This window comes from Haliotis rufescens, unplaced genomic scaffold (genome assembly GCF_023055435.1).
Source record: "Haliotis rufescens isolate VD_foot unplaced genomic scaffold, xgHalRufe1.0.p SCAF_5, whole genome shotgun sequence".
NCBI classification, from domain to species: Eukaryota; Metazoa; Mollusca; class Gastropoda; order Lepetellida; family Haliotidae; genus Haliotis; species Haliotis rufescens.
This window is the reverse complement of record NW_025964223.1, coordinates 26,187,700-26,202,775: the sequence shown is the minus strand read 5'-3', so window position 1 is coordinate 26,202,775 and position 15,076 is coordinate 26,187,700. Positions and strand designations below refer to the sequence as shown.

Sequence of the window (15,076 nt, the reverse complement as noted above, 5' to 3'; positions counted from 1 at the left end):
GAAAGAGGCATAGTTATGGTGAAATGAACAAAGGGTTTGTCTTCATGGTCCCTGTCCAATCAAGGGCAGACTGTACAGTAATGTAGTGCTCAATGTGAAAGTTGGAAGCTGTTTTCCATTACCAATAGTTAGGCTAATAAGTTAGAGTAGAGTTGCACCCCTTTGCTGTGCCAGAAATATGCATGACTAGAAGACATTCTTGGTTTGACTGCTACTTGCTACACACAAAGACCATACACGGGTGTGGTCTCTGCTGCAATGAATCCTAGATGCCTCCATCAAATATTTGAATGATGGCTAAAAGATGTCCTATAGGTATCTTATATGGAGACTCGTTATTCTGTTTAGTGTTAGGCAATATTCTGTATTGATGTATAGATATCTTATGACAGGTTTATTAAAGAAGTTCTTATCACAAGGCAGTAAACTTTACATTCACATCTGTGTAGAGCAGGTAGGGGCAGCTGAAAGGTATGATGGTATTTTGTAACATGCTTCTACCTACTCCATCTCCATGTCCTGACATTGTAGTCAGGCACCACATGGAACTTGGGGATACATACTCAGGCAGCAGATACTCATGAAGCCCTCTTGTCAAATTTGGAAATGTACACAAAAACCTTATATTGGTAAACATTAAAGAATATATAACTTCATTTGAATATAATCATGAGTTCAGATTAGGGCTTTTCAAGAGAAAAAAATATAAAAAATATGTCATGATATGGCACTAGTCCTATAGTCCTTGCCAAACTGCCCAATAGTTAAGGTATGATAAGGACTAGTAGACATTTGCCCTTTTTAAGGGTTTTGCTATATCTTATCATCATAAGGACTAGTGGACTGAAACTGTTCGTTTCTAAAGCTCTTTCTAAAGAAATCTCTGCCAAAAGCAGACTCAGTTGTACAATTCCAACGAGAATGTGTTTATGAATATCTATCAAATAGTGATGACACCAAGTGTTCACTACATGTATAAGGTGAACGTATCCTGCATCCAAACACATGCAAAGGCAAGCCAATTGTTCACCTGAAAAAACATCAGAATATATGATACAAGTCAAAATAGGGAATTGCTTTGGGCATATTTGTCACTGATTCATCAAATTTGGAATTTTACTGACTTGGTAAGTTCATAACAAAGTATCCCAATTTCATAGATTTCATAGATTGATGCCCATGACATCAATCACTGGATTGTCTGGTCCCAACTTGATTATTTACAGACCACTGGAATATTGCTGAGTGTGGCTTTAAACAAAACATGTACACGCACACACACACTCACACTCACACTCACACTCACACTCACACTCACACTACCAGTGAAGATCCAGAGTAGAATAGGTCTTTAGCAACCGTTGCTTGCCGTAAAAATGCTTGTCGTAAAAAGGCAACTAACGGGATCGGGTGGTCAGGCTGACTTGGTTGATACATGTCATCGTATCCCAATTGCATGAATCGATCAATCAATCACTGGATTGTCTGGTCCAGACTTGATTATTTACAGACCGCCGAGACCTTGTTGGAACATGGCTGAGTGTGGAGTTAAAACAACAAACAAACAAACAAACAAATCACACTCACACTCACACTCACACTCACACTCACACTCACACTCACACTCACACTGATGAGTTGCTGGGTGATTCAGTTCATGCAGGATTGAATTGAACAGTTGATCAGACTACTGGTCTGACAGTAGCTTATGTAGAAGCTGGCAAAACATGAGTGCTATAAACCTCAAACATAACTAACTACCTGCATAAGTGTTTTCATGGTCATGTGCAGGCTTTGTGATTCTTGACATTTTTATTAGCACTTATATAGAGGTAATATACCATAACAGGATTGCTGTATCATATTATTAGTGTGACTAGGTCTAGTCGATCATATTATAAATGTGACTAGGTGTATTCCATGAGGGTGATGATCAGAATACAACCAAAACTTTGTCAAAGAATACCTACAATCTATCTTAACAAACATAGATGAAAGAGCAAGAAGAAAATGCTCAATTCATGCAATATTTGAAAGGATTCCAGATGTTTACAGGTTCCAGCTCACAACTTGACTCACATAAACAAGCAGGTAAAACAGTATCCTATATGCATTAATATCAAACTAAAATACATGCTTCATTCCTTATGTTTACAGGCGACACTGGGCAGACACCTGCAAAGAACAAGGATAAATCTATGGATAAAACGACATTAGTCATATCGGATGCTCCAAAGAGCACCAGTTCAAAGGCATCAGAAAAGAAACCCCAGGTACATGCATGTTGGAGTTAAAGTCATACATTACTCACAGGATTTTGCTTCATTGTGACCACTTGCAAAAACTCCCCGAACTTCTTGTGGTGATGGGTTTATGGGAATTATTGTCTGTGTTTACTTGTTTGTTAATATTTTTTGTTTGTTCATTCTGGATTTATGGGAATTATTGTCTTTGTTTGTTTGTTTGTTTGCTGTTTTAACAAACAAGCAAATAAATGAAGACAATAATTCCCTTAAATCCATCACCACAAGAAGATCTGGGTTAGAACTGGTCTTCAGCAACCCATGTTTGTCGTGTGAGGCAACAAAAGGGATCAGGCGACTGCCAGGCTTGCTGACTTGTTTAATGCATGTCATCATATCCCAGTTGCATAGATCGATGCATGATGTCAATCACTGGGTTGTCTTGACCAGACTTGATAATTAACAAAAGGACGGACATCATAATGCTGAAATATTGCTGAGTGTGGCGTTAAACAACAAACACACCAATAAATCCATATCTATTCATTTGTTATCAATATGAAAATACTCAGATTAGGAGAATAGTATATTGAATGAAACATGATTGGTGCAATATATCAATAAATGTTTCAGAGATTTCTTGTAAAGTACCTTTTCCATTACTGTGAAGTTAGAAAATACTTGATCTTATTACACTTTGAAATATATGATCATATACTATCATGACAGTTTAAACACTATCGTGACATTTTAGATGCCATTGGTATGAAATCTTTGTTTGACCATTATTTTGTTGATCACTACCCTGCAAAGCAAACTATTTCATTGAAAGCACTTCTTTCTCAAATCTGAATTGAGGTCAAATAGTATTCCATGATCATTGTAACAACTGCTACGGATCGGCTGGTAACAATGTGTGAAAGGCTGATTGTGTGTCATTGTGCCCTTTTGTGTTGATCGTTGTTCATGGTGTCAACTGTGTGTTTGCCTGGCCGAGATTTTATCATTTACTTCCCTTTGCAATATAGATGGAATATTGCTGACTACAGTGTAAAACGACATTCTCACACAGTCTCTTTAATGAGCATACCCACAAGTCAGTTAAGTAGGTTCCGTTAAAACAAACACAAAATGGAAAAAATTGGTAGTTAAGATAGATTAAACAAATGTCTTTGTTTCCTAAGAGGTTCCCAGGGTAGAAATACTCCTGAGTATTCTTCTTGAATGATGCTTTCATTATAAGATGGATCTGTTTGATCTTCTTGAAGGATGATTTATTCTTAAGATGGATCTTGCTCATCTTCATGAATGATGCTTTCATCTTATGGTGGATGTATTTGATCTTCTTGAATGATGCTTTCATGTATTTGATCTGCTTGAATGATGCTTTCATATTAAGATGGATCTGTTTGATCATCTTAAATGACTCTTTCATCTTATGATGAATCTGTTGACCTTCTTGAAGAATGCTTTCATCTTAGGATGGATTTATTTGATCATCTTGAATGATGCTTTCATCTTATGGTGGATCTGTTGACCTTCTTGAAGGATGCTTTCATCTTAGAATGGATTTATTTGATCATCTTGAACGATGATTTATTCTTAAAATGTATCTGTTGACCTTCTTGAATGATGCCCTCATCTTAGGATAGATCTATTTGATCTGCTTAAATGATGCTTTCATCGTAGGGTGGATTTATTTTATCTGCTTAAATGATGCTTGTATCTTAAGATGGATCGGTTGACCTTCTTGAATGATGCTGTCATCTTGGGATGGATGTATTTGATCTTCTTAAATGATGCTTTCATCTTAAGATGGATCTATTTGATCTTGAATGTTGCATTCATTATAAGATGGATGTGTTTGATCTTCTTGAAGGATGCTTTCATCTTCAGATGGATCTATTTGATCATCTTGAATGATGCTTTATTCTTAAGATGAATCTTGCTCATCTTCTTGAATGATGCTTTCATGTATTTGATCTGCTTGAATGACGCTTTCATCTTAAGATGGATCTGTTTGATCATCTTGAATGATGCTTTCATCTTAAAATGGATCTTGTTGATCTCCTTGAGTGATGCTTTCATCTTATGGTGGATCTGTTGACCTCCTTGAAGGATGGTTTCATCTTTGGATGGATTTATTTGATCATCTTGAATGATGCTTTCATCTTCAGATGCATCTGTTAACCTTCTTGAATTCTGCTTTTGTCTTCAGATAGATTTATTTGATCTGCTTAAATGATGCTTTCATCTTAAGATGGATCTGTTTGATCTTCTTGGATGATGCTTTCATCTTAAGATAGATCTGTTGATCTTTAATGATGCTTTCTTCTTAAGATGGATCTGTTTGATCCTCTTGAATGATGCATTCATCTTAAGATAGATCTGTTGATCTTCTTTAATGATGCTTTCATCTTAAGAAGAATCTGTTCATCTTCTTGAATGTTGCTTTCATCTCAAAATGGATCTGTTGACCTTCTTGAATGATGCATTCATCTTAAGATAGATCTGTTCATCTTCTTGAATGATGCTTTCGTCTTAAGATGGATCTGTTGATCTTGAATAATGCTTTCTTCTTAAGATGGATCTGTTTGATCCTCTTGAATGATGCATTCATCTTAAGATAGATCTGTTGACCTTCTTGAATGATGCATTCATCTTAAGATGGATCTGTTCATCTTCTTGAATGATGCTTTCATTTTAAGATGGATCTGTTGATCTTGAATGATGCTTTCATCTTAAGATGGATCTGTTTGATCTTCATGAATAATGTTTTCATCTTAAGATAGATCTGTTCATCTTCTTGAATTATGTTTTCATCTTAAGATGGATCTGTTGATCTTTTTGAATGATGCTTTCATCTTGGGATGGATCTATTTGATCTTCATGAATGATGTTTTCATTTTATGGTGGATCTATTTGAACTCTTGAAGAATGCTGTCATCTTATGGTGGACATGATATATCTTGAGAAATGATACATGTCTCACATAATTAATCTTTTTGAGTGATCCAGTATGGAACCATCATATACAGGATGAAATCAACATTGACATTGAGAACTATAGCAAATCTACATCTGACAACAGTGACTATAGATCCAGCACAGCACCATCAATGTAAGATGCAGTTAACATTGCTGTAGAGAACTAGAGCAAGTCTACCTCTGATGGCAATGACTAAATATACCTCAGCGCCATCAATACAGAATGAAGTTAATGTTGATGTAGAGAACTTGAGCAAGTCTTCCTCTGACATTAATGACTAGACAGCACAGGACCATCAATACCGGATGAAGCTGCCTATAAAAACATAAATGCTCTCACTTTCTCTTTCACCTGTTACCTTGAAGTGGCATTTCCCGAATCACTGTTTAAAACCAGTGTTGTTGCAGGCACCAATTTGTTTACACAACCAGGTTATGGTATAATCCTCAAGTGCACAGCTCAAACACAGTATAACTTCCAGGGGCAATCAGGATTGTAATGGACAGTATTAACCTCACTGTTAGGTGTTATCGTAGCAATAATATACAGGTGTTGTAAAAGACTTTTGTTGAAACACCATTGGTAAATAATAAGGATGCTAATTTCAATGACATTACTATATCAAATGATTGGTGATATAGATACTATACTCGTGTGATTACCCGTTTAGAGTATTTATGACAAGCTCTTAGGAAGGTGAAAGTAATATGTTTGAAACTCATTTGTTTTTGGATAATTATCATTCAGTTTCTGGTTCTGTTTGGGTAGGTCTGTGATGTTTTGCAAATACTTATGATAATTAGTGATATTTTCATATTGCAGATGTTTCTGGATTAATTTAGAGAATCTCTGATTTCCTCAAAGGGAAATGGTCCATGTTATACCCTAATGTTGGAAAAATTTGTTTTTGGGGCTCTCAAGTTAACCCCCTTAATTTTTTAATGAATTTTTGGATTCTTCATTAAATCGACCTTAGAGCTGTTTTCATCCTCACACTGTGTGTGGACAGAATTGAAATGTGTTCAATACGGATGTGCATGCAAGGACAGAGTACAGTTTAGTGTTGTGTGGAAGGATTTGAAACAAACAATAGGCTATGAAAGTTGCCTCCCGTGGAAATGGACGCTGTCATTTGGCTTGATGAGTAATATTTTAACTACTATGATATCTCTCTGGTATCTCTTGCAAAGAAATTGTTTTCCTTATTTTGTGAACAGGTCTTTCTTGATGGTAGGGGAATTGGGCTTCTGGTGTTAAAAGCATGAAACTGAAAGTTATGTTAGATATTGCTTTACTGGGCAGTGTTTGAAAGAATGAATGTCAAGGGGTCCTTGTCATTTCCCTAATGTTAACAATAATGAATTTATGGGGTTCCCAGATTAAAACAATAAACCTCAAGGACAACAAGCAAGACCCTTACTTTCTCTCACTGTTGTGTATTTCTCGAGATTGGGACAGCCATTCTTTCCAAGATGACCACTAACAAGTTTGAAAATAAGCTTTATATAAAGTTCATAATGAATTTTTTTAAGACATCATCTGTTATATTGTTGAATAGTTTAGAATGGGTGTTCCCTCCTTTGGCACATCATTTTGAATTTGTTGAGTAGTGGGTAACAAGTAGTTTTTAGCTCATTTCTCTGAAAGTCAAGTGAGCTTGTGTCATCACTGTCTATTTTGTTCTAAAATGTAATGAATTTTTTTATGTTTGTAGCTAGATTTTGGACTCAAACCGCATGCTCTTTTGTGTAGTTGCAATATTTGTGATTTGGCCATGCTCTTAAATGCATAGAAAATTAATCAACCTCACCAGTTTGCATTTTAGCTGCCTTCATCTTGGCTTACAGTGATAATTGGAAGCTTATAACATTAAAGATTCCACTGCACAGATGGGCGGGATATTATTACCTTGGTGCATTCAACTTGCATTCTCAACTCTCAAGGGAAAATATTAACTAGAGTATGTGTCAGTCTAGGAATCATGTAACACCAGCAAAAAAACTGCTCTTTTAAAAGATATTGTAGCATTTGACTTTTTTCCTGTGAAATATGTATTTTATTTTGTCACTGAGTAAAACATCACATTTTTCAGATGAGGGTTGAAGAGTCACTTGTGGTGCCAAACAGTCCAGAGAATGGTCTGGTGGAAGAACCCCGCCTTTCTCCAAAGGCTTCTCCAAAGTCCAAGACGCCATCTAGGCTAGCTAAACTGAGACAGGTACGTACGTCAGTGTGTAGGTCTCTGGTGAGAAGCAGTGATCTGTTGCCTCATGGGGTTAGAGAATCTCTCATCTGTTACTCTGCTGGGGAGAGGAATCTCTCATCTGTTACGCTGTGGGGGAAGGACTCTCACTGCTTACCCAAGGAGAGGGGTGGTAAATTCTGACAGATAAAATCATGCAAGACATGTAAACAAGAGATGTGCTTCAGGCTCTGAACATACAGCACTGTTTACATTCCCTGTTCCACACATTTACTGCCAGGATTGTTGGGGATTTTGATGCATTGTGGCATGTGACATCTCTTTACAAATTTCCATGGCTGTTTCAACATAGAAACCAATGTCATAGGAATTCCACAGATGAGTTGAATATCAACTTTGTTGAAGTTGCATCTTTCCAGTTATGCCATGAATTGATATTGTGGTTGTTAAAATTGCCTCATTCCACATATGTAGTTACAGACTTCAAACAGATTGGAAAGAGCCTCCCAATCAATCTATAAATGAGAAAGTACACTATATGAATCTTTGTTTTGTTGAATACTGTTTTGTAGAAATAGATATAAGAATTATGTCTGAACCAAAAGAAATGTTTGCTCTTCAATCAGAGCTTTACATTGATATGGATAATCATAGGATCAAGTAGATTTGCATATAGTCCCCGAAATAAACTTACTGATAAAGTTGTATAAAATAATTCAATTGAGGTACCCTCAAGTCTCTTAATTCCTAGAGCTGAAAAGGGAATGAGAATTGGAATGGGGGTGATTATTTATTAAATATAGGCTTTAGAATTGCACAAGCCTCTGAGGATATGATAAGTAGTTAAAGTCATAATTCCTAGATTATATAAATAATAAGAACAAGTTTTCCCTATAAAAGACTGGTGTCTTCGGCTTATCTAGATTTGCCTATTAATAAGTATAGACTTACTATACATCAAAAGATTCAGTACAGCCTTTGGGCAAGTCTACATCAGCCTGTGCGCTTGGATCAATTGACACAGGTCTATAAAATATGAGCCAGGTATCAGAAATAAATAGCCAGCAGACCCACATTGCACAGAAATGTCCTTTTCAGGTGTCAATGACAAGAACCCCTTGGCAATATAAAGCACTGTTCAATATTATTTCATCAAGGATTATTTTGTCAATTAAAAATTATTTTCTCTTGCTAATTTGTTACTTTCAACCAAACTACCAACAAATAAGCAAATCAATTTGTACTGTTTTTTCATTGTTTTTATACCACTCTCAGCCATATTGCATATTACAGCGTGTAGCCAATGGGGCTGGCCTGACTAGCATGATATGATATTGTTTAAGATACCCACATGCTGAACGTTGTAACTAGCAATGAAGACCCATTACTTTCAATGTTTTTTTAGCATAGCATGAATGATATACATGCTTTGTACTGTACCAAAATTAATACTGGCAGTATATTGAATACCTGTCGGCTGGTATACATTTTGTAGGGGAATGTGTGTTGTGGCTAATGAGGACTAATAGGCGGAGTTGGAAATGTAGAAATTGATGAAAGTTAGTTTGGGAAACAAAAGTTCAACAGAGGTAAGCAGGTTGAGGAACATCAAATGTTTGGTGTCATTGAAAGGAAGTGTTTGTTTTTTTCGCTCCTGTCAAAAACAGAACTGGTGAAACCTTGATTCCTATTATAGAATAAAACACATGAGGCCAGGAACAACAATAATAATTGACTGCTTTAGGGCATGCACATGTTTACATGAAGAGGACTTAACCCATCTGACAGTAAAACTCTCTCCAGTGTAAAGACCTGGAAACTATGCCCACACTAACACAATTGAACTGTTGTGGGGTGCTCTAAAAAGATCACTCCCAACAACTAATAACCACTTATTTTGAGGAATTCTGCATATGCAGAAAATACCTAAGCATCGAGAAATTTATGTCATTTATGCCGTTGATCATTCGTGTCTATAACACCCATGGCAGGCACATGCAAATCGTGAAATCATTAGTTCTATTTCAACCAATACATACAAATGCAAATGACAGCCTTATAATAAGTTGTAAATTAGAGAGGCAAAGTCCCCAAACCCTCTATTATCCCTATTCCAGTTCCGTCAAGCGAGAACAAAATGGCTACTAAAACTGCAAAGGTGATTTGTGCATCTAATTTGCACAGTTGAACAAAACATGGTGATGGTATCTGGTATACTGCAATCTAGCCATTTGATATTTCTTGCCATGAACAAATGTAATGTTAAAGTATTAAAAGATCGATGCATATGTGAACAGGATTATGCTATACTGACATACACAGGTACAAGAGTCTATTTCATTAAAATGGAGACTTAGAATTAGAAATGGATTTTTAAAGTAACTTTCAGAGAGTGATACGCTTTATTGCTCTGATTCTTCTATAGTTTTATATTCAATCCAAGACATTGACACTATCCCAATACTTTTCCATTATTTTCATTGATTTCCTATATAAGTTTAATTCTTACCACATTTTCAGCGTTAGACGTTACACTAGTCCTATAGTCCTAGCCAAACTTCCCAATAGTTACCTGTCCTAAGGTATCAAAAGGACCAGTAGAAATTTGCCCTTTTTAAGGGTTTTGCTATATATTATCACTTTAAGGACTAGTGGACTAAAACTGTAAGGTTCTATCGCTGATTTTTGCAAATCAAGAGAACCTATATTTATCTTTGGTTTATGTCAAATACTTATGTAGTGTCAGAACAATAAGTGTCCTTCTTTACATCATTTTAAGAATGCTGATATAAGAACGAAATAAACACAACAAATATTGTTTCTCATAAATTTATAGTAAAAGTATGCTAAGGCATTATATTACTGACACACATAAAGATGACAGAAAGTTACAATGGTGACTGATTATTGCTTTCCTTTTTCTCCAGCAAAATACATTTAGATATTTTCTAACAGTTTCCAATTGCTGGTTGCTATAGTGGTCTTATTCTTAGCGTGTAATCTGCTGCACCTTTCCAGGTGGGTCCATATTGTCTTCACTTCTATTTTTACTCAGTCGCCTGAATAGTGTTCAAGAATCATTCAGTTCCTGTAGCGGGAGGAATTTTATGAGGTACTTTGGAAACTGTAAGTTAATACTAATGCCTCTTAGTAGCCTGTGCTTATTATGTATGTATTCTCATCTGAAGGTCACTGTCTGGCTCCATCTTGAATATGAATTATCATTTAAATGACCAATTGCATTATGATTTGATAATATAGTGATTCTAACTTTGAGATATTGTTATTTATTATCCCTTTGGGGATATGGGTTTAAATGATGTATTCAGTGACTTATGCTTGTCATAGGAGCTGATGAAACTGAGATATGGTGTTTACAATATGTGGCCTGAGCATCATTCCACAAAGCGATCTTAGAGCTAAGATGATTGTAACTCCTGTGCTGTAACATAGGCTTCAGTAGTCCTAGCACAAAGTTCACCTTGTGGAACAGAGCCCAGCCAGGTAGTGTCATTGTACCCTGTGGATGTGGATTGTTGCTTATTCTATCAACCACAGGTTTTCCCTGCCTTTTCCTTGCTGATACAAATATTAACCATTGAATTTATTACTTTCATAATTGTAACTATTATTTACAAGCTGCTGTTGTATAACTGACTGCAGAATTATACAGTATCAGACCATTCTCAAACAAACAATATTGTATCATTACTGTGTCACATATCATATTAATCTTGAATTTCATAAGAATTTCATAGAAATCTAAATTTTTAATCAAGACATACATCAACTACAACATTTGGGTATGACAATATAATATGTTACTATGAAGCTGGATCCTTTAATGTTATCTAGCTCCATTTGGACCTGTGAAGATATGGGTTAGAATTGATCTTCAGCAAGCGTACCATGCTTGTCGTAAGGTTACTAACAGGACCGGGCGGTAACTCAATGACTTGTTTGATGCATGTAATCGTATCCCAATTGCGTTGATCAGCACTCATGATGAGAATCACTAGATTGTCTAGTCAAGACTCGATTATTTACAGAATTCCATCATATAGCTGGAATATTGTTAAATGCAGTGTTAAACAATAAATAAACAAACAAACTCTAGCTCCATTGCAGGTCTACACACCTTTAATTTCAGCAAATTATGCAATTGTTGCTATGTCATTATACACACCTATGGTGGTTGCCATAATGGAATACATGTAGTTAAATCACAAATCTTTTATCTGGATATCAACATACAAACATACAAGAATTTATTTTCAATTTCACATAGCATACATATTATAAGCTGCTATTTTCAGTAGTGAGTATTTGTCCAGGATCTGATTGAGTAATAAATGTTATCTGCAGCTATGGGGATACATTTATTCAAGACTAGTAGCAGGATCCTGTTTGTCAGTGTTGGGTGATATACACGTACTTCAAAGTTGTCTTAAGTAGAGCAGAGCTACTCACAAATTGAGTAGTAATAAATTATTTCCTGACATATCCTTATTAAGATGCATCTTTTATAAATCTACAATGAAAAGTGTGACCAGGCTTGTGATTGAGTCTGCAAGACAAGAAGCTGCGAGTACAAGTTCCTCCATGATCCACAAGTAACTGACACATTTGCCTGCCTTGTCGAAGAGTCTGGTTTGAGTCACAATTTGGGTACAGCATGAACAGTCTATGCCAAAAACGTTTGACCCAAGTTGACATGGGGGCTAGTAAAAAACATTGCCACAAGCCAAAACTTTAGTTCACTCACCCAAAATGGTACATCATTCAGGGACTTGCCTGCAAATTTTAAGTTAGATAAAAGAGTCAAACCCTTTCCATATTCATAAGACATCATGAGCATGTGTTTATATATCACAATCAAATAGTGATGATACCAGGTGTTCGAAAAAAAAGGAGCTTATCCTGCCCTACCGGTGGCATGCATCACAAACACATGCAAAGGCAAGTCAACTGTTCACCTGATAGGTCACACAGGTTACAAATATTTGATTGTACTGTAGTTTCAGATATTGATACAGATCATAGAGAATATTTATCTATTTTCAAGAAATATCGGTGAAGTAACTTTGAGCAAATAAGCAAAACAAAGTCTGAAATAAATGAAGATATTCCATTCCACTGGTGGGTGATGGCACATTTATGCAAATATTAATTTATGGACATATAAGATATGACCAAAAAAAATTCACTTTTCATCTTCAACAATTGACATTATTGGCAATAACAAGTCTGCATTGGTACATTAAGACATTATTTCATCACAATAGTATATGTAAAATTATTATCAATGACAACAATTTCATATCGATAATCATTAATATTTCTTCCCATCAACGATTATTCCGATTATCAAATTCTTTGCCAGCTCTACTTAATTTTGAGTGTGGTTTTAATGAAACAAAGCTTAAAATAGTCATCTAATTAACATTACACTGTTCTTTCAGGATACTTTTACAGTACCTCATCAGATCATGGATATATGCTGTTCTGTACGTAGGCAACCTTAATAGTCCAAACTGTAGAATACTGAAAAGGATTTCTTTATCATACAGTGGTTCAGATTGCCAGTCAGTCTAGGCCATTGACCCTGAAATAAGCTGATAACCCTTTTTTTCTCCCCTGGTCCTCTATTTCAAACACTTGTTCATATCTTTTTCACAGGCCACAAGTCATTACAATCCAATAAGAACTACTACTCATATCACAGTAGTCTAAAGCTGTCACCATAGTTACTATCTAAATGTGATGAGGGAACACCCTACATAATTCTTGGTCATAGAAAGCTCTAGAGCACATCAATGACTTAAAACAAGCTAATTTAGAACAAGTTTTTTTCCTTTCCACCCTGTTTCAAGAAGCTAAGCAATTGTAGATGGTGCAACCCGAATGTGTAGAGTTGTGACACTCTCCTGGAGATACAGGCATCAGTTAACTCATTAACTCCAAACAGGAAACATACACGCCTATTAATAACTACAGCTCTCTCACCATAACAGTTCAGAATTAGCTGGACTGTAAACATGTAATTTAACTGGGATTTTTTATATATTTCCTTTACTTCTGACCGACTTTTCAACAGATTGCCCAGTAATGTTTGTTAATTGTCTCAATAACCTTTTCTAGACAAGTGAAAAAAATGTATGTTCCTGGCCAGTTGTGGACCCTTGTTTTTAATCTTCACTGTTGTCTAATGACAGGTAAAGTTCATTTTAAAGTTTCCTTTCTGTTAGTCTTATGAGTTTGTTATATCCTAGAGTTACTGTATATGATACTCTAATGAAGTTAAAAGACATATATTTTTTTCATATGACTATAATCTGTTGTGGCTGTGACAGATTACTACTGTGATATGTTTTCTTTAAATTATTTTGTGTAGTTTTGAAGTTCTATAACTCAATTAAGGGTTCTAAAACTAAACACATTCAGTCAGTTGGGCTTTCCATAATTTCAGTCAGTAGTACATTACAGAATCACAACACTTAGTGTAGTAACTAGAAAATCTGTTTCCTTGTTTACCCAAAGCATCTGCACATACTGTGTGTATGTTCAAGTAATTTTAGTAACTCTATCCATCTGCAGTTCTTACTCTGATCAATATGAGCCTTAGTGACAGGAAGAATTTACCGTTACAGCACAAAGGAGTATTACGCAGACAGTCAGCCACATATCAGTGTAACTCTGGCTGGTGCCTCCACCAACCTAGTCCAGACGGAAATACCAGGGCACGTTTCAGTGATTACTGTAATCTGATCAAAGGGAGCTAATTCTGACAGAAGAGAACTCCTTTTGATATGGTTGTTACTAAACTCTCATATCAGATATCTTCAAAGAGAACCTTCTCTGTAGTATTCAATACAGAATATCTTAAAGGTTGACTTGAAGAGCAGGATCTTGATTGATGTAATTAGTGTTTGCAAATTTAGATAATCTATTTGTTGTGATCTTGATATTCTAGCTTATAACACTTTATCTTATTTGAACTTGAAATGTGATTCAAATTCAATTATTTTGCAGCTTTATCTATCACATTACAGTTCAGTAATGTTTTAGTGGAATTCCCCATTATCCCATTGCTAATGACCACATTCTTTAGATCCCATATTATTTTGATGAAATCTATTCAATCCTATTCTATCTCAGAATTCAGGATATTTCCCCTGATTGATCCCTTGTGCTGTACCCCAGGGAGATTCTAGCTTAGAATTGGTCCCCAGCAACCTACCTGTCATAGGAGGCGACTGAATGGATCAGGTGGTCAGACTCGGGGACTTGGTTGGTGGTGTGTCAATATTGCATGATCTGGATTGTTGCCCTAAATATCAATCACTGGATTATCTGGTCCAGACTTGATTATTTAAAGGCTGCCTCTTACAGCCGGATTATTGTGGAGTGCAGTGTTTACAACAAACCATACCAAACAAAACCCCAGTGCTGTCTGATACATTTCTGGTATCTTCGCTGTGAATCACTGTTTAATATGAGCATCCCTTGATCTCCTGATGGAATTCAAGTGACCGAATATTTCTTAAAACAGCAAAAACATTCTTTCAAATATTTATGGCAAAGGAGATGGAATTTACATCATAATAAAGGATTCTGAAATTCACAGGGTTGAAGAATAAC

General features: G+C 35.8%; 1 protein-coding gene across 6 annotated transcripts in view; it reads left to right on the top strand.

Moving 5' to 3' along the window:
* LOC124110784 (inositol 1,4,5-triphosphate receptor associated 2-like) overlaps nucleotides 1-15,076 on the top strand; it is a 177,356-nt gene that overhangs the window by 91,236 nt on the left and 71,044 nt on the right. For all 6 annotated transcript variants that reach the window (XM_048384574.1, XM_046470217.2, XM_048384575.1 and 3 more), the window contains exons 27-28: nucleotides 2,158-2,273; nucleotides 7,325-7,450. In XM_048384574.1, the coding sequence (XP_048240531.1) occupies nucleotides 2,158-2,273; nucleotides 7,325-7,450 (242 nt within the window). The remainder of the gene's footprint in view (nucleotides 1-2,157; nucleotides 2,274-7,324; nucleotides 7,451-15,076) is intronic.